A 26,042-nucleotide genomic window follows, 5' to 3' on the forward strand; every position below is an offset into this window, starting at 1 on the left:
CTGAGCCACAGTCAACTCCCAGGCTTGTTTTTACTGACTGTATAGAGCTTCTCCATCTTTGGCTACAAAGAATATAATCAATTTGATTTTGGTGTTGACCATCTGGTGATGTCCATGTGTACAGTCTTGTGTTGTTGGAAGAGGGTGTTTGCTATGACCAGTGCATTCTCTTGGCAAAACTCTGTTAGTCTTTGACCTGCTTCGTTTTGTACTCCAAAGCCAAATTTTCCTGTTACTCCAGGTATCTCTTGACCTCCTACTTTTATATTCCAGTCCCCCAAGCAATCCACAATTACAACTCGCTGCTGAACAACCGTCGACAGGAGAATGTTGGATGTCACCAAAAAAAGATACCCCACGTAAAAGGGCAAAGGAGAAGCCCCAGCAAGACGGTAGGAGGGGCAAAATCGTGTTTAGAATCAAACCCCATACTCACCAGACACACTCAGAGGGCTCAAACAAACCTTGTGCACACCAGGACCCAGAGACTTACACCAGAACTTAAACAGGACTGGGGAAACAGACTCTTGGAGGGTACAAACAAAACCTGTGCACATCAGGACCCAGGAGAAAGGACCAGTGAGCCCATAAGAGACTGACCCAGACTTCCCCGTGAGTGTCTAGGAGTCTCCAGCGGAGGCATGGGTCAGCTGTGGCCTGCTCCAGGGTCAGAGGCACCTTTTGAAGGAGGTCGCCATTATCTTCATTACCTCCACCATAGTTTGGCCTCAGGTCAAACAACAGGGAGGGAACACAGCCCCACTCATCAACAGAAAACTGGATTAAAGATTTACTGAGCATGGCCCTGCCCATCAGAACAAGACCCAGTTTCCCCCTCAGTCAGTCTCTCCCATCAGGAAGCTTCCAGAAGCCTCTTATCCTTCTCCATCAGAGGACAGACAGAATGAAACCCACAATGAAAACCACAGAAAACTAACAAAACTGATCACATGGACCACAGTTGTCTAACTCAATGAAACTATGAGCCATGCCATTGTAGGGCCACCCAAGATGGGCGGGTCATGATGGAGAGTTTTGACAAAATGTGGTCACTGGAGAAGGGAATGGCAAACCACTTCAGTATTCTTGCCGTGAGAACCCCATGAACAGGATGAAAATGCAAAAAGACAGGACACTGAAAGAGGAACTCCCCAGGTCAGTAGGTGCTCAATATGCTACTGGAGATCAGTGGAGAAATAACTCCAGAAACAATGAAGAGAGGGCGCCAAAGCAAAAACAACACCCAGTTGTGGATGTGACTGGTGATGGAAGTAAATTCCGATGCTGTAAAGAGCAATATTGCATAGGAACCAGAAATATCAGGTCCATGAACCAAGGCAAATTGGAAGTGGTCAAACAGGAGACTGCAAGAATGAACATCAACATTTTAGGAACCAGTGAACTGAGATGGACTGGAATGGGTGAATTTAACTCAGATGACCATTGTATCTACTACTGTGGACAAGAATCCTTTAGAAAAAAATGGAGTAGCCCCTATAGTAAACAAAAGAGTCTGAAATGCAGTACTTGGATGCAATAGCAAAAACGAGAGAATGATCTCTGTTCATTTCCAAAGCAACCATTCAATATCACAGTAATCCAAGTCTATGCCTCGACCACTAATGCTGAAGAAGCTGAAGTTGAATGGTTCTATGAAGGCCTACAAGACCTTCTAGAACACCCAATTTCACATCATCTAGGCATGATGTCAAGAGGACACAGTTGATATACATATTAATACAGAATTTCCATTTGTTTTATGGCACAGGAACTATTATTCTATTATTTCATCTACATAATGAAATCTTATGCTCCCTTCCTGCTGGAAAAAGAATAGAGGTCAAAACTTACTCATTCATCAAAATTAAAAACATGAAAAAGCAAACAAGACTAGGGAAAAAAAACTCAGTAACGTATCTGACAAAAGATTTACCTCTAGAATATCTAAAGAACTCTTTTAAGATTATTAAGAAGAAAACTGAGCAATAAATTTCAACACTTCATGAAAGACATGAAGGACTAATAAGCACATGAAGAGTTGCTCAATATCATTAGTCATCAGGGGGATGCAAACTAAACCACAGTGAGACACTGCTACACACACACTAAAATAGCTAAAATCAGAGACTGACAATGCTAAGTTCTGACGAGGTGCCGAGAAACAGCACTTCTCAAACGGCGCAGGGACAATGACTCTGGAAAACCATCTGGCCATCCCCTGTGAAATAAAATACACTAACTATACAACTCAACAATTCTGTAATTCTAGGTTATTTGCTCATAAGAAATAAAACATGTCCACACAAAGATGTGTACATCAATGTTCGTAACAACCAAAATGTCCATTTCTTGGGGACACTATATATTTGCTGTTTCAAATACCCTTAACATTCAGTTCTAAGCTCAGAAAAGTACAATGTTCATAAATAACCCACCAGGAAACATCAGAAATTTAGATAAACTTACGAAAGTTAAGCCCTACTTACCCATTTGCCAAAGTGGTGGCTTCTCTCATCTGAGCAATTGATCTGTTAACTAAATCAGCTTTCCTCTGATTATAGGCAGCCAAAGACTGCTGGACTGACACAGGAACCATCTTCTCAAACAGATCTAAAATGAGGAATCAATTTCAATAAAATTTTAAGACAAAAACTCAAACTGTAAAGTGACTATTCATATTTCCTTTCCAATATTCACCTTAAAAGTCTTCAAACATTTAAAGAACAAAACTAAATCTATTGAAAGGACAATGATAAAGAGAATTTTTAGAACACTGTATTCACAGGGAATGATAACGAAGGCTTTTCCCCGAACTTAATTTTCTCAAAGATGTGTTTATCATTAAGTTTAAGGGATCTCTGGGAGAAGAAAATCTACACAAGAGAAAATAATACTCATTCATTGATAAAATTGACCATAGTACCATGGTTTCCAGCTCTACCACTTCCTGGCTCTGCAACCTTGAGCAAATGACTACACCACTCTGCCTCAGTATACTCAGCAGTCAAATGGGGATAATAACCACACTTGCCTCATATAGCTGCTGTAAGAAGTAAATGAACTAATATTTTAAAGTGCTTAAGAGAGCTTTTGGCACATGGTAAACACTTTGAGCTTGTTAAACAGAAGTAAGTACAGTAGTCCCATGGTGTCCTCAGGGGACTGGTTCCAGGTCCCTCAGTGGGTACCAGACTCTGAGGATGCTCAAGCCTCTTACATGAAATGGCACAGTGTCTGCATACAGCTTACACATATTCTCTCATATACTTTAAATCATTTCTAGCTTATTTGTAATACTTAATACAATGTAAACACTATGTGAACAGTTGCCAGAGTACTGCAAATTCAAGTTTTACTCTTTTTGGAACTTTCTGGAAATTTTCTCTGTGAATATTTTCAGTCAGCAGTTGCTTTGAATTCATGGCTGTGGAACCACAGATACAGATGGCCAATTCTAAAATAACCATCCAATAACTTAGAAATATTAGATCCCTGGGGATCTAATATTAGCTAGAGGCTACCATATATTGCAAAGACCTATAATAGTCAAGGGTATGATGACATTTATTTATCTGATACAACCATGACTCCAGAAGCTTATATGCTTAGTCATACTTATATACATTTATTTTTAATATCAGAATCTTAAATAACAAATGTTAACAAAAAGACAAGTGCTCATTTAAGTCTTTATAATTACTCAGTTTCAAGTTTTCTGACTCTGTTGTATACTTTATGCTTTACTACCATTTACTGTCCATCTTAAAATTTCACTTAATATGAATAAAATTATATTCAAAGCATACAGTTGTAACTATGTGATTTTAGCTACAAAAAATAGATTAAACTGGAGAAAAAATAAATAACACTAAAGTGCCTCTGAATAGCTGACATACCGGTGAATTTCTGGCTGATGGGTACATTGACTGGAGTAGATTTCACAAGTGTGGCTTTGCCAATAGGGTCTAGATCTTTAAGGTCTGGAACTCGATCATGATAGATAAAGTCATTATCCTTCTTTGCTGCAGTAAGGGCACGGTTGATTTTGTCAGAAAATTCCTTCACGTTGACATATTCATCATAGCGAGATGCCACTGTTTTTATCAATTCTGCTGCATGCTAGCAAGAAAATGTTAAAAAAGAAAAAAAAGTTTTCTTTTCTTCCAACAAATATCCAAGCTTTGGTTTTTTTTTAAAAAATCTTTAAAGACTAGCATTACTAGCATTGTGAGCAACAGAATAACCTAGCAATTCTCTTATCAAAAAATACCAAAATATCAAAAATGAAGACTACACAGCAGACACCCCTCTAAGACACGGATGAATTACCAAGAGAATAAAAGAAATCAAAACTATAAACTGACATTGAGGAAAGCTGTCTCTGGCTGTTGGGTATTTCTGTATCCAAAGGACTAGCAATTAAAATGCATTAAAAGCCCTCAGGGAGACTTAGACGGGGTCTTGAAACTACCTAAGACAGCAACCTAGAAAGAAGAAACATCCCCCTTCACCGCCCCACCCCCACATGAAGGCAGAAACCTCAAAGGGCTACATGTGGGATGAAAACGGTGGGTCAGAAAAGAACTCTGCAGTGCAGGAAAACAACAAAGCAGCATGTCATGTCAGCAACAATCGTAATTTTTTCTTTAAAACTTGCCCTTGTGATACAAAAGATGAACATAAGCCTTACATAAACTTAGGGCTCAAATTACTTAGGTGATATTGGGTACAGTAACACCAAATAAAATAGACAATTTGAGGATACATAATAATAATTAAAATCTAAATAATAGATTGAGGATAAATGCAGTAATATAATGTTTAACAACTGACAATTTGCCAGAAAGATATAAACTCACAAATGTTGTATTTGAAAGGCTTTACGTTAGGTAGTTAGAATAGGAAACAGGAGTCCAGAATGGTGGTGGCTAAAAGACAAGGAAGGGAAAAGCCTACAAAAATAGAACAAAGGAAGGTCCGAGGACCGGAGTGAGGGCCTCAGGTAGAACAAACAGCACCTCTGGCTGGCCCAATTTACACAGGGCAGGCCCAGGGGGAGGGAAAACCATATAAAAAGAGAAGCCAAAGGGCCCTCTCTCTCCCCGGCCGCGCTGGGGCACATGCCCTCATGTCTCGAGGATGGATTTTCCTGCTATTATCTAAATAAAATAGAGCTGTAACACGGAGCTGTAACACTGATTTGTCTAAGAGCTGTAACACAGTCCGTTTGAGACCTGAGAGCTATAACAGTCTGTCCAAGACCCAAGAGCTGTGACACACAGAGGGCTTTAATGTCCATCACTCCAAATCTTTGTTGTGACGAGACAGAACCAAGGAGCATACACTCACTTGACATCTATGTAAACAATTATAATAAAAAACTGATAAATCTATCCATTTTATTATCATTAGAGTGGATGATTTTAACACTCTTTGTTTCAGCAATAAATGGACCAAGTAAACCAAAAATGGTTAAGATTGCAGAAGTTCTGAACAACACAATTAATGAGTTTGATTTATCAGACATGGAGAACCTTGCACTCCACAACTAGAGAATATATAATAGTCGCAAGCTTATAAAGAACATCTGTAGTGACCACATGAAGACATAAAAGCAAAAACACCGAAAAATAAAGTAAAAACATCAAAATTATAAGATTATAAGAATGGTTTAATGTTAAAAAACCTATTTATATAATTCTCCAAATAATAAATTTTAAAAAATTAAATTATCTCACAGATGTTGCAAAATCATTTGATAAAATATTCACTCTTGACATTTCTTAAATCTTTGTAAAATAAAAATAAATATCCAGTTCCTTATATGTTAAAATCTTAACCCTCAATGCTGATATCATGCTTAGCAGAAAAATAAAATATTCCTAGAGTTGAAATAAAACAAAGATCACCAGTATCATCATGAACATTGACCATGTGAAAATAACCAGACAAAAGAATGAAATTAGAAGTATAAAATTTAGAAAAGGAACAATTTATTATTTACAGGTGATATATTTATTTGCATGCCAGAAAAATCTAAAGGAACCAACTATTCTAAGTAAAAGGTAGTTTAGATACAAAATCAACATAGAAAATACAGATAAACCACCACCAATCTGGAAAGATAAACAAAAAATAATAATCCAGTTACTAGCAATGCAAAGAAATCTTAAAATATTTGTGCAAGATTAATATGAAATAGAAATAAGGATAACCAAAACAAAAGCTACATCTTTAGTGTAAACTAGGAGATGGGAAAACACACAAATTTAAACCACTTTTTAAATCTGTACATCAAATTTGACTTGTAAATGTGATCAAACAAACACTCTCCTTAATAGCAAAATTGGTATTAGGAGCAACAGAGCAGGAGAAACAAGGGAAGGCTAAGGGCCCACCCTGAGGGGAAAGTGCTTAGTTAAGCAAATCTGAAAACAATGAAATGCAATGAGGTGACAGCTGCCAGCTGATGATAAAGGAAAAGCCAAATGGCCTCCTGGAGCCACACAAGGGTCAAAGGAAAAACGGAATACTGAGGGGCCTCCTCCGAACAAGGCAGATAACGACAAGAACAGGGATACTGGGTAAGCAGAAAAGAGGGCAGAAAAGTGGGGAAGAGGAAAAGTGATGAGCACTCAGAAAACGTCCACAAAATTCAAACTGTTACAGCAGATAAACCACCTGGAAAAGCAAAGGCACAAAAGTGGAATCTTTCCTACAGCAGGCTTTGAGAACCAGAGGGGAAGGGCCCTACACAAGAAGGCTTGGAAAGATACCCAGTGTTCCCCCACCCAGGAACCTCTTCAACTAAAATCAAGCTCGTTCAAACACAAGTAACCAAAAAGGCATTCCATCTGCCTCAACACAAAGAAACCACAAGGAAAAGGGTGAAACTGAGCAGTGTAACTTTTCAACAGACAAGGAAAATTCACCAAAGAAAATGTTGCCACAGGAAATACTGGTGATCCAGTGGTTAGGACTCTGCACTTTCACTGCTGTGGCCCCAGGTTCAATCCCTGGTCAGGGAACTAAGATCGCGCAAGCCGTGCAGCACAGCCAAAAGAAAAAAGAAAAAGAAATGTTGCCACAAACAAAAGAACACAGCCTACTAAACAAGGCAAAATAAGCTAAAAGACGTAAGAATGCAATCGCAGTACCAGAAGAACACAAAATATGAACAGAGATGCTATTCAGATAGCAAGGTGACAGTGGGTGATACTCAGGTAACAGTGGGTGATACTCTGATAGCAGCAGAACGTGAAACGAGACCCAAAGTACTCAGTGAAGACAAATACGAAATCATTTAAGAAAAGAAAGACTGAAACATTTATGCAAAGAACATGAAAGGGATAATAGGTTTCACAGAAACCACTGTAAGAAACATACAAAACAAGAAAAAGTAAAGACAATTCTACATGGCAGTTGGGGAGCAGAGGCCATTACAAACTGAAAATTCAAGAGACGAATCAGCCAAACGCAACGTGAGGACTGCACATGAATCCTTATTTGAACAAACTATAAAACCACATTTTAGAAAGAAATCAAAGAAAACTAAACCAGGTCTGGGTAGTATTAGGTTACTAGCTTACAAACTGGAACTAACTGTACTGGATAGGATGACATTGTGGTTTTAATTTTTTTAAGTCTTATCTATCTTAGAGGCATATACTGAAGTAACTTAAGGATGAAATGATACGTGAGATAGCTGTAAATACATCAAAAAAATAAGAGGAAGGGGGAACTGATGAGACACAGAGAAAATATTGATAATCACTGAAACTACGTAATAGATATTTGATGATTCTTATTTATATATATATGTTTGAAGCTTTCCATAATAAATACTTAAATAAAATTCATACAGATGCATAAGCAGGAACAATCAAGAAAATTCAGGGAATGAGAGATGATCACCACCAATTAGGTATTAAAACATTCTTAAGTGTCAATGATTCAAATGGTATAGCTGGAACATGAACAGATAAAACAGGCCAATATAGCAGAATAAAAACAGACCCAAATACATATGAAGGATTTAGTAAGTGATAAAGTCAAAATCTCAATGCAATGGGGCAAAGAAAGTCATTGCAGTAAACGATCTGAAGACAACTGGGTAGCCATTTGAAAAAATAAACATTGCATCCATTCTTTACATCACCTATCAGGATAAACTCCAAGTGGATCAAAGATCCAAGAATTGAATATAATATACAATGAATTACAGATGTACTTATACTCTGATGTCAGCAATCCCTTTTCCAGGAATTTAAGATATACCTGCTGCTATGGACTGAACTGTGTCCCCACCCCCACCCCCTCAAAATTTGTATGTTGATACTCTAACTTCCCAAGAGATGGTACTTGGACATGGGGCCTTCGGGAGATCATGGAGAAGTCACGAGGGTGAGGCCCTTGTGAAAGGATTAGTGCCCTTGTAAGAAGAGACACCAGAAGCATGCTGTCTCTCCCTACCATAAAAGTACACAGCAAGAAGACAGGCTAGCAGTATGTAAGCCCACCATCCTGACACCCTCAGATTTCCAGCCTCCTGAACTATGAGAAAATACATTTCTGTTGTTTAAACCACCCAGTCTATGGTATTTTGTTATGGAAGCCTGAGCTAAGACAACTACTGAAATACAAAATGCCACTTTCACATAATTAATCACTGCAGTGTGGTTTGTAATTACAAATCTTGGAAACACCCAAGTATCCAGCAGTAACGTGTGGTTTATATAGTGAAGTACAATGCAGCTCCAAAGAGAAATGAGAAAGGCCTCTTTGCGGCTGTATGAAATGGAGAGGGCCTCAATGTGCTATATGAGAAAAATAAGATGCACAACGCTACGCACAGCATGCACGTGCTCAGCTGCTCTGTCATGTCTGGCCCTTTACGGCCAACAAGCACTGAAGCCTGCCAGGCTCCTCGGTCCATGGGATTTCCCAGGCAAGAATACTGGAGTGGGTTGGCATCTCCTACTCCAAGGGATCCTCCCAGCCCAGAGATCAAACCCACAATTCCTGTGTCTCCTGCACTGGCAGGTGGATTCTTTAGCAATGTGCCACCCATGGCCTATGATCTCTTATATAAACACCAGGAGAGTTAAGACTGTGCATTAAGTGTGCATGCACGTGTGTACATATCTGCTTATATTTTCAAAGAGAATTAAAAAAAACACTGAAAGGATTAAACATGAAATTACTTATGAGGCAGTGGGGGAAAAGGCTGTAGGGAGTAAAACAGAAGGGAAAAAGTAGAGATCGGCTAAGTGTATGCCTGTTTCCCCCAATTGTTATATTGAAAATGTTCAAGTTCACAGAAAAATTAAAAGAACAGAACAATTGAGAAAAAACACCTCCTCTGCCAAGTTTAACAACTGTTACCAATTTTGTCATATTCGCTCTCTTTCCCACATATACACAGACTTTTTCTTTTTAAATAGCTATTTGAAACTGAACTTCAGACATCAAACCCTTCATCCCTAAATATCTCAGCACGTATCTAAGGAGGACACTCTCCTTAATACCTACAAAGTAGTATCTAACAAAGAAAAAACAATATTTTCATAAAATCAGTTTTATCATCTTATTAGACTCATTAATGAATTAAATAAATATCTGGTATGTATCCATTTTATCTGAGTCACAATTTTACATCTATATAGAGGCATCCCTCAGTATCTGTGGGGGATTGGTTTCAGGACTCTTCACAGGCACTAAAATCTGAATGCTCAAGTCCTGTAGCTGGCCCTCTGTACCTACAGATTCTGTGTCTGCAGATTAAACACAGTACACGACCAGCAGTTGGGTGACTCCACAAATTCAGAAGCTGCCAGTATGGAGAGCCGAATATTTATTCATTGAAATACACCTGCATATAAGTTGACTTGGACAGTTCAAATCTGTGTTGTTCAAGGGTAAACTGCATTTTTATGTCTTTTTAAAAATTGAGCCTTGGTAGCTTTAGACACTCACCAGGACGATCAAGTAGACCCATCTCCTGGAGCCTGATGAACTACACTGTCCAAGAAGCACACTCATGAGCTGTGTAAGCCCAGGTACAATTTTTCTTGGCCCCAGAAGTGAATCACCCACAGCAATTTTCCCTTTGCTATCTTACCTATTGCTGTGATATTCCTGAGTCCTGCAATTTTGTTTTTTATTTCTGGCTTGCTCATGACTAAAAGCTTTCCCCATTACTGTTAACAATGACTGCAAAACTGACTGAACGGTGCGACCATCAGGTACGTGGGGAGTTCTGAGCAGGAGACGGCAGAGAATATGACTTACTGTTCATCTTTTTTATCTGTTTTGTTCTCTTTGCCTATGTCTCAGCTCAAATCAAGTAAGAAAATTATATCTCATGCCTAATGGAAAGAGGAACAGCCCCTGGAGACATGAATCAGTAAGTATTTATGTTGTTAACTTCTGACCTATGACTAAAGCTGTGTAATTGAAGCTATACACTCTTCAGGTATATAGCTGAAAAAAGTGTCTAAAAGTGAAAGAAGTCCTTATCTCCTGTGTGAATTTGAAATAGCTTCCTTTTTCCAAAGAGGTTTTAAAAATTAAATTAAAATTTCAAAAGGAGATCTTATACAACTGGTTTATAGAGAATACTCATTTGAATATAAAAGTTCCAGAATCTCCCCAAAATAAAGAAGCTATACTTCTGTAAAACAAAGACTAGTTTACCATCTAGTCAATATTCACTGAAGTGGCTGACCAACAGTGGACCCTGAGAGAGGAATTCAGGATTAAAAACAAGATGATGCCCTCCTTACGCTCTGGAAAAACAGGCCCCTCAGACAGATGTATATCTTTGGAAGAATGTTAATGAATCCAGATTCCTGTATCTTCCCATACACAGAAAAGCACTAAAATCATTAACCTGGGATATCTGTTCTTTGTGAATCTTTTACTGAAAGGTTTGCTTGACTGGAGGTATTCTCTCATCAAAATCAAATATGAGCGGGTTTCTCCCCTACCTCTTCAGAAAGGTTCCTCGGAGCTACTGAGAGGCCATCTCCCAGGCCACTGCTGCTGCTGCTGCTAAGTTGCTTCATTCGTGTCCGACTCTGTGCGACCCCATAGACGGCAGCCTGCCAGGAGCTAGCATGAGGAATCCCACCCATGGCAAAGGTCATGAGAAAGGAAGCCAGACAAAATGCAAAGGTGTGATCTGGCTTCAGGGGTTCCCCCTGAGTTTTCCTGAACATCTACCCCCAAAAACCAGAGTAGGCCTGATTTTATTGCACTGTGCTTTTCCACTCTTCTGACACTTCCTGGAAAAAGTTAACTTAGGGCTTCAGTCTTCTGCATTTGAAAGGAGTGTTTCAGCTCAAACCCTTCTGATGGCTCTCTAACTTGCCTTACCTGGACTTTTACAACTACGCATGTGATTGTTTACAGCCCCCCAGCTGTGAGAGGCACGGGAAGCCTCAAACATAAAGTCTTTCAAAGAGTTAAAAGTTATTACAGTAGTGCTGGTATAGGATTTCATTATTGGGCCAATGCTTGTTGCTAAGTTCCCATATCTCATCCACTGTACACCTGGGAGCACATTAGTTAACATAGTTAGAATGTAAGAAAAAACAAGTGTAGCCTTGAAAGTGACCACATTAGACTTTTGAGCTAATTGGTTCTTTCTTTGTTGTAACTTACTGCACTTTTGCTTCCTGGAAATGTAACTTTGTTTGATACTTCGACATAGATTAGAAATATAAAGAAAAAACACTTCAAGGGAAAATAAGTTTTCTGGTTGAGCAGCCTTCATCAAAAGAGGGTCTTAGAATGTTTCACAGGCCTCCAAGGCCAGAAGATAATGTACACAACATCATTTGTGGGAAAGGTATAAAGTCCTTTTAAAAAATAAAGTTATTGGGGCCTCGCTCACCGAAGCAGCTTGGTCTCCCCGTCTTCTTTATTTTCTGGCTCAATTCCCATCTGGGGCGTGGAGGCTCGCCATGTCTACTTACTTGCCCTGGCTTCTAAGACCCACGCGAGAGGGAGCCCAAGGCGGGGCACCCTCCACTATTCAAACGGGTGCCAGTGGCCTAACGTAAATGGTGCAAACCTCTTGTCTCAAGGTTTTATTAGTTCTTCACGTAAACCAAATTATTCAGCCTCTTTTCTCCACTAATTTTCCTACTACACTATTCTTTCCTAATCTAACCTTACATCTCTAATTAAATAAATCTCTCCTCGCCAACTCTGTCCACCCGTCGAATTCCCTGGATCCACCAGGGCTGGACCCCGACAGCAGCCCGCCAGACTCCCCCATCCCTGGGATTCTCCAGGCAAGAACACTGGAGTGGGTTCCCATTTCCTTCTCCAATGCATGAAAGTGAAAAGTGAAAGTGAAGTCGCTTAGTCATGTCCGACTCTTAGCAACCCCATGGACTGCAGCCTACTAGGCTCCTCGCCCAAGGGATTTTCCAGGCAAGAGTACTGGAGATCCCAGGCCACAGTCCTCCGTAAAGTCCCTGAATAAAACTTACACTCCGACTTGTATGCTGTGTGCTTTTCTTTCAGTCCATACTCCTGATACTTTAAATATACTACCCTGAAAAAACACTCCCTAGAAACCCCTTTCTCAGAAGCATATGTTTTCATCTGCTTCATATGATGCTAAGTTACTACAATCAAAGTGAATCCCTGGACAAATAAATGTTTGATAATCTGAGTGTGCCTTTCTCTGATTTTGTCAATGTGGAGTATAACACAAGCATCTATTTTATTTTTTCATAAAACTTGGGTTTCTCTTCTCATGAAAAGACTAATTACACTGAATTTCCTAAGTAAGATTTGCATTGTATCTTCTAATACTAGTCCATACTTAAATTTCCATAACAGTCATCTTCCTACCATCTGCTGACTAACTCTCAAACTATAAACAATTCGTATAACACCACTCGCCCCTGCTGCAAAGCTGCCCCAGATGTCATAGCAAGTTACTCACACACCTAGGGCAGATACAGCATAGAAGGTAGTCTGCTGATTACAAGATCTATTTATATAGATTACGCCTGTCCTTCTCAAACTATGGAATTGTATGACCCAATTATAGACAAAGGCTATGCCACAAGTTAAGCACTCCACATCCTTTCTGGAGCATGAAAATTAATTTAGAGTATTTTATACTAAAATAAACATGAGTAAATAAAAGAGAACTGAATGCAAAGTTAACATGAAATTTGCAGATAAAATAGGAAACTTCCAAAAGCACACAGTAGGTATGCTGTGCTGTGCTCAATTGCTCTGCCACATCGGACTCTCTGTGAGGCAGTGTACTGCAGCCCATCAGGCTCCTCTGTCCATGGGATTTCCCAGGCAACAACACTGGAGTGGGTTGCCATTTCCTCCATAGCCTAAAAAATAAAAACAATCACCCATCTTCATGGACAGGTGAAATGAGTGGGAAAGCTTTTTATGAGCAAACTTTGGAATCTCACTAAAAAAAAGAAAAAGGAAATCCAAGTATTCAAGTGACTTAAATATTTATTTCTAAGAAACTCACCTGTAGCCGTGCAATCTCTTCTCCAAATTTCTTCTGCTGTTTTGCCAGGATAGACTGGTGGTACTCAGCATAGGCCTGCATGATACAGTGCTTTGCAGCCAAGACAGGGAACACCTCCTGGAAATAAAAATACTGACCAGGGAGAGTCCAACCACACAAACCACCACAAACAACATGGGATGCAGGAAGAAAAAGGAAAAGGAGACAGAAATTAGAATCACCCCATTAATAGTTTAGAGATAGGTTAGTCATTAGGTGTAAACAGAGGAGACCACATGATTTTGTGTGGACTGGATTCAATGAATTCAGGGTTTTTTTCCTTCCAATTAGAATTAACAATTGGGTTTTTTAACTGTTAAATGTAGCCAATTTAGGTTTTTACAATTCTCTTTTAGCCATGAAGTCAACATTTTGTTTACAAAGAAAAAAGGAAAGCATGCATTAGAAAGAGAAGTAGAATGGACATTCACAGAGGAACATCAAGCACAGGGCTTTAGCAGCTTGCTCGTGAGCCCCTTACCCAGCTCTCAGTTAACTAAGACACCATTACTCACATATACTAATGAAACTGCTCTATAGCTGACTGTTTCATCATGTTTAAAAGACAAAAGACAGTGAAGTAAGTTCCCACTTAAATTCACAATCCAAGAGAATTTTAATAACTGATTTTTAGCCATATAAAAATTACACAGCATCACATAAAGACTAACATTTCAATAGCATACACTCAAAAACACAGAGCAGACAGAGGCACTGAGCTAACAACTGAAATGATGAAGCGTTACTCTGCCCTAATTTGCTCTGAAAAAAGTTCCAGCCAAAACTGATTTCAGAAGATCCAAAAACATGAGCCAAAAGAGCAGTAGAGGGTCTTCCAAAATATCAACCCCTACCCTATAAGCTCAATGTTTTTAGGAAGTACGTGCCACTTAGTACCCAAGAAGTATGCCAGACAATCACTGTCTAGACAAAAAATAATAGTAATAAGAGAAATGAAAGCTGAATGACTACCTCGTTTGCTTTCCTGTCTCCCAGTGAATAATTTCCTAGCTTCCTGGGTCACTACTTGCAGATATTCCAGTTTTATAACTAGAATATGAAAATACCTGATGAGCTTTATCAGTCAAAAGGCAAAAATAAAAGACATCTAAAATCTCAAACTGCGCTCATGCCAGTTCTCAAGGTTAAGTCTGGAGCAACTGGGTACTTAAATAGGAGATTTTTCATGGAATACCAGGAGTGGTGCAGAGGTAGTTTCCAAGTCTTTGTAGGTGACACTGTCTTCTCGCCAGGACAGGACTGAACTAATGGCCCCACAGGATTTAACAGTACACTGGGCAGCTGATCACGAGGTCTTTCAAATGAAGAAAAGGTGAGAGGAGATCCCAAGTCTCTTAACAGCAACACTATTACTACCCAAGAGTCCTAGGCAAATTCTTCTACTGATCTCTTGGTGAATTTTAAATCTCCAGCACACTTCAAATTCCTTGATGCTCATATTCTGCTTATTCTCAACACTCATATGTTGATGTACTTTCGTGCTTTTTTATTTTGCCACAAAACTGTCTGCAATTTCATAATTTATAAAGATTCCTGAATGACTTATAAATCATTTTCCCTAATAAAAAGCACGCAACAAATACCATTTGCTAGCATACAGACAAAATGAATTCCTTGAACATTTCTGAAAGAGAGCAGTTGACTCTTAAGACATTTCAATCTATAAGCTTCTGTTTTTAAGCAGACTGAATTACTTCTCAGTCTAATTGTCTGCTTTATCATTCACAAATGCTCGTCACGGACTAGTCTCTTCAAATGCTGCTTCAGAAAGGTTAACATTAAAACAATTAATACTTCCTGTGACACGAGGTTTTAGACGGCGGTTTTCCTGAGCTGTACAACAGCAGCCCAATTCTCTGTCCCTGCTGGCAAAACTCAATTCTAATCAAAGTACGGGGTGAATTTGTTAAGTTTCCTTTTCCTTTTGTCTTTATGTCTGTTGTGTGCTTTAAGATTCATCTTTAAGAAAACAGGACAATAATTAAAAGAGTGAATAATCAACATGCTCAAGTATCATGCTGTACCAAAGGACCAATGATTCAAAACAATGCCCTGATCTGATAAAATTACTGGAGATAGGTATTCACAGTTTTTCAGAAAGAGTTTTAGCTTGGAAAAATAAATATTGTAAAGAACAGAAGCAAAGGCATTCGCTAAATATGAAAGAGAAAGTGTCATGCATCTTAAATTAAAAACTATTTCTACAAACACATTCTTCAAATGCCTCCCCTTAAATTTCAAATCTCTTTAGAAATCGTAACTTTCAACTTGCTTAAGACACAAAAATGTCCGAATAGTTCCACATGCAAAACAACCAAGTATTTACAAAAAACAATAACTGACCTTGGGGAGAGTATCTTTGTACTGACATTGTTTAAAAGCATCACCAAAATAATCTGCAGCCTGATTAGCCAATTTAGCTATGATGGCATCTTTCATTTTATCTGGAATAAAATATTAAATTGATCATTTCAATGAAAATAAATATAAAATAATCTGATATGTCATGGTAACTCAGTGAGGACATTGAGATCACAAGTTCATACATTTGTCTTACAAAATCCTTGTTGATGAAACTGATTCTCCTGTGTACAAGTTAATTATTCCCTAGGCAGATCCAGAGAGTTGGGATAAATGAGCAGCTGTCAGAAGCCAAGGTTCACGAGGAGTGGAGAGTGACTGACAGTACCTGTGGCATTTCTTCGAGGGGTGGGAATGTTCTAAAGACAATTAGGGATGGCAGCAAAACTCTGAATGCCTAAAAGCCAAGGAACTGTATATGCTAAAAGGGTAAATGTTATAACTTATGAATTCTACCTCAGTATAAGCTGTTATCTTAAAAGAAACCCTTTTCCAGTTCGTTTAGCTTCCACCTGCTGGACTGCTCTCATGTTCAACCCCTCTACACTTGTACCTTCAGTCCTTGTTCTTCTCTCTCACACTAACGTACACGCCTTAGAACAAGTTCCTTATTCCCTCACTCGCAGGGCCAGGGACTCTGCTGGGATGGCTCCTCCTTGTTAGTTGAAGTCTAGTTTAAACAAGGAAATTCTTCTTGACTGAAGAATCTAAAAACAGCATGACTCCCCCTACATCCTTATCCCACACCCAGACCACCAGTCATCATCACATCTTATTTTGTTTATAGCAATTATCTCTCTCTAAAATTACCTTGGCTACTTAACTTCTTGCTTATCATCTCCCCCATGATAAACTGCAAGCTTCCTAAAAACAGAAATCTTCTCTGTCTGCTGACTCCATCTAGAGCCTATCACAGGGACCAGCATACAGCTGTACCCCGTAATTACAATATCTGATGAATGAATGAATTTTAAATGTTACAAACCTACATAATTACTACTCCAGGATTCAGTGTTTTAAGATGATAACTACACATTTCATAAAAGACTTCAGAAACAGCCTACATTCTGAACTATGTGTTTGTACCACCTTCAGGTCAGAAAAGGAAAGTTGAAATTTTTCCATGAACCACGGGTCAAAGATGCAAAGATGAAAGTTCTACATTGAACATATTATAATCACCTTATTTTAAAAGCCTGTCACTTCTTTTCCCATGCAACAAAATGGAGAACAAAGTGGAATTACCTCTTGCGGCTTTTAAAAAAAACACTTCTTGGGCCTGGGCCAGCATGATAAGGCTGAGGGTCCCAACAGTGTCTGGAGATATGTCCACAGTGGGCTCTCTATTCAAGGCAGATAAAACGGTCTCTTTAATGTGTAAAAAGGCACCACTAGCAAACTAGAGGAAGGAAAAGGAGAATTTCATTAAAATCTGTAAGAACTCAGCAAGACACAAAACCACTTCAAATGTTAACTCAGTTCAACAGTTACTGTATTTAAATTCTTACATTATGAAAAACAGACCTAAGACGTCTCACCTACCAATAAGAATATTTTTCTAAAAACACTACAGAATAAGATTTAACATGCATTAGACATTCAACAGCAACAAAGTAAACTGATGCGACAAACTGATTCAACTTTTGCAAATACTTCCTCAAAATCCAACCTGTGAACAGAGGCAGGGATATTATTAAAATGTTTTTAGTCCTAAAATGTTCTTGCTTCGGTCCCAAACTCATCTCTCAAATAACTGGGAACAGCAGGACGATCCAAGGCTAAGGATCTTTTATTTGGCTTTCAGAGCTCCCTGGTAAAACGTTTTCCATCAGATTTTTCTTCTGTTATATTTTGCTTAGCTTCCCAGGTGGCACAGTGGTAAAGAATCCACCTGCCAATGCAGGAGGCACAAGAGACATGGGTCCCATCCCTGTGTCAGAAGATCCCCTGGAGAAGGAAATGGCTACACTCCAGTATATCTTGCCTGGGAATCCCACAGAGAGAGGAGCCTGGTGGGTTGCAGGCCATGAGGTCACAGAAGAGTCAGACACAACTGAGCACTGCGCTGAGGTTAACACGGAAATAACTTTGCATTTATGAAACAACTGACCCCGGGAAAAAGAAAGACATCAGTCTGGGACTGAAAGGAGCTGTGGGTTATGCAGTTAAGCTACACAGAGCTAACTCAAGGTTAAGCTGTACCGAAGTGAACATCACATCTGCTGCAGTCAGAAAGCACCACAAAACTAGATGAATGTCTGCAAGGAGCTGACACGCTCAGTAAAGTAACAGAATCACACACTACAAACCAAGGGATCTGGTCTCCCATTCACAAGCAAGGACTGGAGAGCTACAGAGATTAAAGCACTTACCCAAGGGCAGACAGTCTTGGCAGCAAATGGCTTGGAGAGAGACTTAGCCTCCCCTGCCCTCACACTAGGGGCCTTGCTGTGAGCAGGAGGGGAATGTACCCTCGGTCATCCAGGATCCCCTCTAAGATCTCGCGTGCCAACAACTGGAGTTTACAACGAACAGAAAACTAAATAAAATTTTAATCATTTTCACATTTTAAAAAACCTGCCACTTATAGCCTCACAAAGGAAAGATATTTGCATCAGGATTGTCGTCTGTGCCCATCCAAAACTGGGAGCATGTTGTGTGGTTAAAGTACACTTTGCTCTCACTTTCTTAGAACAGCATTCTTCAACTCCCCTAAACAATGGAAAAGACCAAACTCCACCTCTGAAACAAGCAAACTTCAGAACCATGAGAGACAGTACAAGGACCATTTGGGATTCCCTAAACTTAGAACGCCTGAAACCCCAGGGGATCACTGCATTAACACTTCTGCCCTCTGGTCCCCTCATCTGGAAAACGAGAATGACATTATGCAGCGTGCATCACCAAGTGTGCAAGAGAACATGAACGTACTCTGTAAATGATAAAGCCACATAAAACATGAAAACATAATTATAGATTACCACTTCACAATAACCACTTATTTTTCCTTAAATTGAAGCATAAAAAGCTGAGTTAACACTACACTGTCGCCAAATAAGAGGCCATATTAGTAACTGACTGTATGCAAAATCTACATTTAGTTAAGAACATTACATGTCTGACCACATTTAACTATGACCTCTCCACAAGTCTCAGAGGTAAAATTTTCTTGCCAAGAGATCTTCATTTTTGTGACACTGGTGAAATTTTAACTATATCTCGCTAAGAAAAATTATGCAAAAATAATGTACAAATATTTTAAATGAGGTCACGCATTTAAAAGGGACTTGCCAAAGATTTTATCTCAAACGATTAATCATTTTTTCTCCCAACATTTATTGAGCCTTTATTACGTGCCAGGCACTGTGCTAGGTGCTGGGTGTACAACAGTGAGGAAAAACAGAGCTGGGTTTACAAGCACGTTCTTTTATCTAAGGACTTCAAAAAAATGTATCAATTCATTAAAAAGTACATTATTTTTCAAGGAAGCATCTGTATGTAAAGAAACATTTATAAACCCTAATCGCAAATGATTTTCAATTCAATCCAACTCAGTATTGACAGTGAGGTAGTAACTACTGTTCTGCGTACCTGATAATGTTTAGCAGCGATTTTCAATCCTTCATCATTATCCAGGTTCTGTTCTGCTGCAATCTGGCTAGCTAAGGCTGCACAATTGAACAACACACAGCTCTTTTCATATCCTAAGCTTGCAAGAGCTGTAAAAGATTGAGAAGGAAAAATTCATCAGATTATTTTTTTTCTAAAGAAAATGAATGTTTCAAAGAGAAATACTATGACCTCTATCCCACTGGCTCTCACAAAAACAAGTTTCCACACCTGTTTTCTCACCCATAATCTTCTCCCATATTTCTAGCTGCCCTGCCAGACATCTATTTCCACAACAATATTCTCATCACCTAAAACTCAAGGATCAATAAATTCATCTTTCCTTCCCTTTACATCCACACTATTAGATTCAAAATGAAAAGTCATTCTCACATCATTTCAAATTCAATTCAAATAAATTCTTCCCATTTTTCCATCAGCTCTCTCAAAATGATACCTTCCCATGACATTCAAACCAGTTTCTCACTTGGTACAAACTCCCACCTGGCCTTCTGTGTCTCACTTCCTTATGTTAATAATGTATCTCTCAGAGGACTAGAAGACTATCTGGTTAAAATACAATTCTGACTAAGACTCTACACATCTCACATCAATTGGGATAGCTACTATCAAACAAAATAGAGGACTTCCCTAGCAGTACAGTGGATAAGAATCTGCCTGCCAATGTAGAGAACACACAGGTTCAATCCCTGGTCCGTGAAGATTCCACACGCCATGCGCGGAGCAACTGAGCCCATGAGCCACAACCACCAAGCCTGAGGGCTGCAGCTCCTGAGGCCCACGTACCTGGAGCCTGTGCTCCACAAGAGAGGCCCCCGCAATGAGAAGCCCACTCACCCAGTGGAGAGTAGCCCCCGCGCACCCCAACTACTGAAAGCCCCCTCGTAGCAACAAAGACCCAGCACAACCAAAACTGAGTAAAGAAAAACAAAACTGAGTGGGACAGTTGTCAGCAGGCATGTGGAGAGACTAGGACCCTTGTGTACTTTGGTGGAGATGTAAAATGTTGCAGCCGTGTGGAAAACAATACAAAGATCGCTCAAAAAGTTAAGAAATAAAATTACTGCATAATCCAACAATTCCACTTCTGAGTATAAACCCAGAAGAAATGAAAGCAGGGTTTAGTCTCAGGGATATCTGTACATCATGTTCATATCAGAATGATTCACAGTAGCCAAAAGGAGGAAGCAACTCACGCATTCACTGATTCATGAACAGAAGCAAAACATGGTATAAACTTACAATGGAGTTCAGCTTAAAAAAGTAGGGAAATCCGATCACATACCATAAGATGGATGAATCTTGAGGACATTACACTAAGCAAAACATGCTAGTCACAAAAAGACAAACACTCTATGATCCCACCCACATGAGGCGTCTAAAGCAGTCAAACTTATAGAAACAGAAGGTAGAATGGTGGTCACCAAGTACTGGGGAAAGGGTGAAAAGGAAAGCTGTTATTTAAAGGGCACAGAGTTTCAGACTGGCAAGATCAGAGCGTTCCAGATATGTTTCACAGTGTGAATACACCTAACACCTCTGAACTATACACTTAACATTGGTTAAGAGCAGGAATTCCCTGGAAGTCCAGTGGTGAGGACTCGGTTCCACTGCTGGGGCCCAGGTTCAGCCCCTAGCTAGGGAACTAAGAGCCCACAAGCCACACAATGAGGGGGAAAAAAATTTTTTTTTAATTGGTTGTTGTTGCTGCTGCTAAGTCGCTTCAGTCGTGTCCAACTCTATGCGACGCCATAGACGGCAGCCCATCAGGCTCCCCCGTCCCTGGGATTCTCCAGGCAAGAATACTGGAGTGGGTTGCCATTTCCTTCTCCAATGCGTGAAAGTGAAAAGTGAAAGTGTAGTCGCTCAGTCGTGCCCAACTCTAGCGACCCCATGGACTGCAGCCCACCAGGCTCCTCCGTCCATGGGATTTTCCAGGCAAAATTGGTTAAGATAGTATATTTTATGTTATGGTTTTTTTTAAACACATATACACACACACACAGAAGAACAAATTCAATCATAGCCACATTCAAGATCTCACATAATGTGCCAGATACTGAAAACCAAGCAAAATAATCATAAGGCTTCTGACAAAACCACTGAACAAACCACCCAGGAAAATCAGAACAGCATTACAGCTGTGTGTTTGTGCCATACAGAAGTGTCATAAAGCAAAACAGTCGTTGCTATGTAGCACTTTAGTAGTCTCCCCTGTAATTACAGCCGGCTTTTAGCTTGCCCCCAACCTAATTCTAGCCTCTGCAGCATAAAGCAGACACACACACCAGCTACTCTAGCCTCAGTTCAGTTCAGTCACTCAGTCATGGCCGACTCTTTAGGACCCCATGAACTGCGGCACACCTGACTTTCCTGTCCATCACCAACTCCTGGAGCTTGTTCAAAGTCATGTCCATTGAGTCAGTGATGCCATCCAACCATCTCATCCTCTGTCGTCCCCTTCTCCTCCAGCCTTCAATCTTTTGCAGCATCAGGGTCTTTTCCAATGAGTCAGTTCTTCGCATCAGGTAGCCAAAGCACCGGAGTTTCAGCTTCAGCATCAGTCCTTCCAGTGAATATTCAGGACTGATTTCCTTTAGGATGGGCTGGTTGGATCACCTTGCAGTCCAAGGGACTCTCAAGAGTCTTCTTCAACACCACAGTTCAAAAGCATTAATTCTGCGACACTCAGCTTTCTTTATGGTCCAACTTTCACAGCCATACATGACTACTGGAAAAACCATAGCTTTGACTAGACAGACCTTTGTCAGCAAGGTAATGTCTCTGCTTTCTAATATGCTGTCTAGGTTGGTCATAGCTTTTCTTCCAAGGAGCAAGCGTCTTGACCTGCATACAGATTCCTCAGGAGGCAGGTAAAGTGGTCTGGTATTCCCATCTCTTTCAGAATTTTCCAGTTTCTTGTGATTCACACATTCAAAAGCTCTGGCATAGTCAATAAAGCAGATGTTTTTCTGGAACTCTCTCGCTTTTGATGATTCAACAGATGTTGGCAATTTGATCTCTGGTTCCTCTGCCTTTTCTAAAACCAGCTTGAACATCTGCAAGTTCACGGTTCAACATTCTGTTGAATCCTGGCTTGGAGAATTCTGAGCATTACTCTACTAAGTGTGTGAGATGAGTGCAATTGTGCAGTAGTTTGAACATTCCTTTGGCAATGCCTTTCTTTGGAACTGAAATGAAAACTGACCTTTTCCAGTCCTGTGGTCACTGCTGAGCTTTCCAAATTTGCTGACATATTGGTGCAGCACTTTCACAGCATCAACTTTTAGGATTCAAAACAGCTCAACTGGAATTCCATCATCTCCACTAGCTTTGTTCATAGTGATGCTTCCTAAGGCCCACTTGACTTAGCATTCCAGGATGTCTGGCTCTAGGTGAGTGATCACACCATCGTGATTATCTGGGTCATGAAGATCTTTTTTGCATAGTTCTTCTGTGTATTCTTGCTACCACCTCTTCTTAATATCTTCTGCTTCTGTTAGGTCCATACTACTTCTGTCCTTATTGTGCCCATCTTTGCATGAAATGTTCCCTTGATATCTCTAATTTTCTTGAAGAGATCTCTAGTCTTTCCCATTCTATTGCTTTCCTCTATTTCTCTGCACTGTTCACTTAAGAAGGCTTTCTTATCTCTCCTTGCTGTTCTCTGGAACTCTGCATTCAGATAGATACATCTTTCCTTTTCTCCTTTGCCTTTCGCTTCTCTTCTTTTCTCAGCTATCTGTAAGGCCTCCTCAGACTACCATTTTGCCTTTTTGTATTTTTTTTTCATGGGGATGGTCTTGATCACTGCCTCTTGTACAGTGTTACGAACCTCCATCCATAGTTCTTCAGGCACTCTGTCTATCAGATCTAACCCCTTGAATCTATTTGTCACTTCCACTGTATATTTGTAAGGGATTTGATTTAGGTCGTATCTGAATGGTCTAGTGGTTTTCCCTACTTTCTTCAATTTAAGTCTGAATTTGGCAATAGGGAGTTCATGATCTGAGCCGCAGTCAGCTCCCAGTCTTGTTTTTGCTGACCATATAGAGCTTCTCCATCTTTGGCTGCAAAGAATATAATCAATCTGATTTCAGTATTGACCATCTGGTGATGTCCATGTGTAGAGTGGTCTCTTGTGTTGTTGGAAGAGGGTGTTTGCTACGACCAATGGCGTTCTCTTGGCAAAACTGTTAGCCTTTCCCTGCTGCATTTTGCACTCCAAGGTCAAACCTGCCTGTTACTCCAGGTTATCTCTTGACTTTCTACTTTTGCATTCCAGTCCCCTATAATGAAAAGGACATCTTTTGGGGGTGTTAATTCTAGAAGGTCTTGTAGGTCTTCACAGAACCACTCAACTTCAGTTTCTTTGGCATTCGCAGTTGGGGCACAGACTTGGATTACTGTGATAATGTACAGCTTGCCTTGGAAATGACCAGAGATCATTCTGTCATTTTTGAGATTGCACCCAAGTACTGCATTTCAGACTCTTGTTGACATATAATAGCCATCTGAAGTAAATTCACCCATTCCAGTCCATTTTAGTTCACTGATTCCTAAAACATCAACATTCACTCTTGCCATTTCCTATTTGACCACTGCCAATTTGCCTTGATTCACGGACCTAACTTTCCGTGCAATATTGTTCTTTACACCACTGGACTTTACTTCCATCACCAGTCACAGCCACAACTGGGCATTGTTTTCGCTTTGGCTCTGTCTCTTCATTCTTTCTGGAGTTACTTCTCCACTCTTCTCCAGTAGCATACTGGGCACCTGCAGACCTAAGGAGTTCATCTTTCAGTGTCATATTTTTTTGCCTTCTCATACTCGATGGACCTGAGTCTGAGTGAACTCCGGGAGTTGGTGATGGACAGGGAGGCCTGGCGTGCTGCGATTCATGGGGTCACAAAGAGTCAGACACAATTGAGCGACTGAACTGAACTGAACTGTTCATGGGGTTCTCAAGGCAAGAATACTCAAGAATACTCTAACCTACTTTCTTAGATAAATGTATTAACAATGTACAATAACCAGGAGCGGAACACACAAAAAAATTAAGATCAAGGTGAACTAAAATCTGAACCCAAAATAAACAAAAACAATTCCAGTAATAGAAAGCAACATTTCCAAGATCCTCATGAGCATCCTTAAAAGAGACTCAAAGACATAAAACAAGTACAGGATGTTATTAAAAAAGAATAAATCCATGAAGAAAAAGCCCCTGGAAATGAAAATTTGATTTTCCAAAAGAAAGGTTAGAAAATATCTAAGCAGCCCATAAAGAGGGAAAGAAAGGGAAAATGTGAAAGTTTTGAGTGAGTAGCTCAGAAAAGTAGGCTCAATTAATTCAGTATTCCAAAGAGAAGAGAGGGAAAAAATGAAGAAATTATCAAAGAAGAAACATAATTCTAATTAATTCAACAAATATTAATATATATGCAAGCCAGTATAGCTGAAAAAAGGGGAGACAAGGGACTTTGGGAGGCAATGTTGTCAGGGAGGTAACAGAGTCAAGTTTTGCTGCAGTGCTTTCGCGTTTACTCTGAGGGAGGCGGGAAGTAAACAGTTTTGAAGAGAGGTGCACTCAGCCCACCCGGGGACAGCAGGCGGCAGGGAAGCAGCGCTCGCGGAAGCCAGGAATGAGGACAGTCAGCTGCTGCAGCAGGCGCAAGGGGTGACTGGCTCCGAACAGAGGGGACAGCAAAAGTGCTGAGAAGTGACTGTAGTTTGAATAACTTTCACAGAAAATCTGATAGGATCTGCTGGTGAATTCACTGAATGTGGGGAACGAAGTGAAACAATTTCAAGAAGGATGCCAAGCTTCTTGACCTAAGCACTAGGTGCCAGTATTTCAAACCAAATTCATGTGAGAACAAACCACAGACATTTTCACCCACGGAGAGATGCAGATCTTTGACCTTTTCTAAGACAGTTATCTAAGAATATATTCAAGGGACTTCCCTGGCCGTCCACCCACATGCCACGGGGCAACTAAGCCTGGGGGCCACAGCTACTACAGCCTGAACACCCTAGAGCCGGTGCTCCACAGTGAGAGAAGCCACAGCAAGGAGAAGCCCCCACTCACCAACCTATAAAAAGCCCGCACACAGCAGGATCCAGCACGGTCAAAACTAAAAATAAAACAAAAACAAACAAAAAAAGAACATAGTCCAGGGAAGGAGGAACACACAATATTCAGAAAACAATGATTCTAACCTAAAGGATAACCATCATAGAGCAGCTTTAGACAGCAAACGGCTCACACTCAAGAAAGAATAGAAGACACCAAAGGGAGCAGAGGGGAGTCGAGAGAGACAGATAATGAGACTGAGAGTTTGCAGAATCTCGAGACTATGATAAAAGCACAGAATGTATGTGTTGGTGGAGCAATTAAAACTTGTAAACGTACACACAGAGCCGTACAAGAAAGTGACAGTGTAAATATGAAAACAGCTCATCCAATATA

The 26,042-nt window shown here is 40.0% G+C and overlaps 1 protein-coding gene across 2 annotated transcripts in view; it reads right to left on the reverse strand.

Moving 5' to 3' along the window:
• The window catches only part of PDCD6IP (programmed cell death 6 interacting protein), a 71,179-nt gene that overhangs the window by 23,530 nt on the left and 21,607 nt on the right, over nt 1–26,042 (reverse strand). Inside the window, exons 4-9 of one of the 2 annotated variants that reach the window (XM_052640548.1) lie at nt 19,532–19,659; nt 17,186–17,339; nt 15,923–16,023; nt 13,520–13,636; nt 3,897–4,119; nt 2,487–2,610 (exon numbers count right to left, since the gene is read on the reverse strand). In XM_052640548.1, the coding sequence (XP_052496508.1) occupies nt 2,487–2,610; nt 3,897–4,119; nt 13,520–13,636; nt 15,923–16,023; nt 17,186–17,339; nt 19,532–19,659 (847 nt within the window). Of the gene's footprint in view, nt 1–2,486; nt 2,611–3,896; nt 4,120–13,519; nt 13,652–15,922; nt 16,024–17,185; nt 17,340–19,531; nt 19,660–26,042 lie in introns of both variants that reach the window. The other variant, XM_052640491.1, reaches the window with a different exon arrangement.

The sequence above is a fragment of the Budorcas taxicolor genome, chromosome 1 (genome assembly GCF_023091745.1).
Source record: "Budorcas taxicolor isolate Tak-1 chromosome 1, Takin1.1, whole genome shotgun sequence".
Classification (NCBI taxonomy): domain Eukaryota; kingdom Metazoa; phylum Chordata; class Mammalia; order Artiodactyla; family Bovidae; genus Budorcas; species Budorcas taxicolor.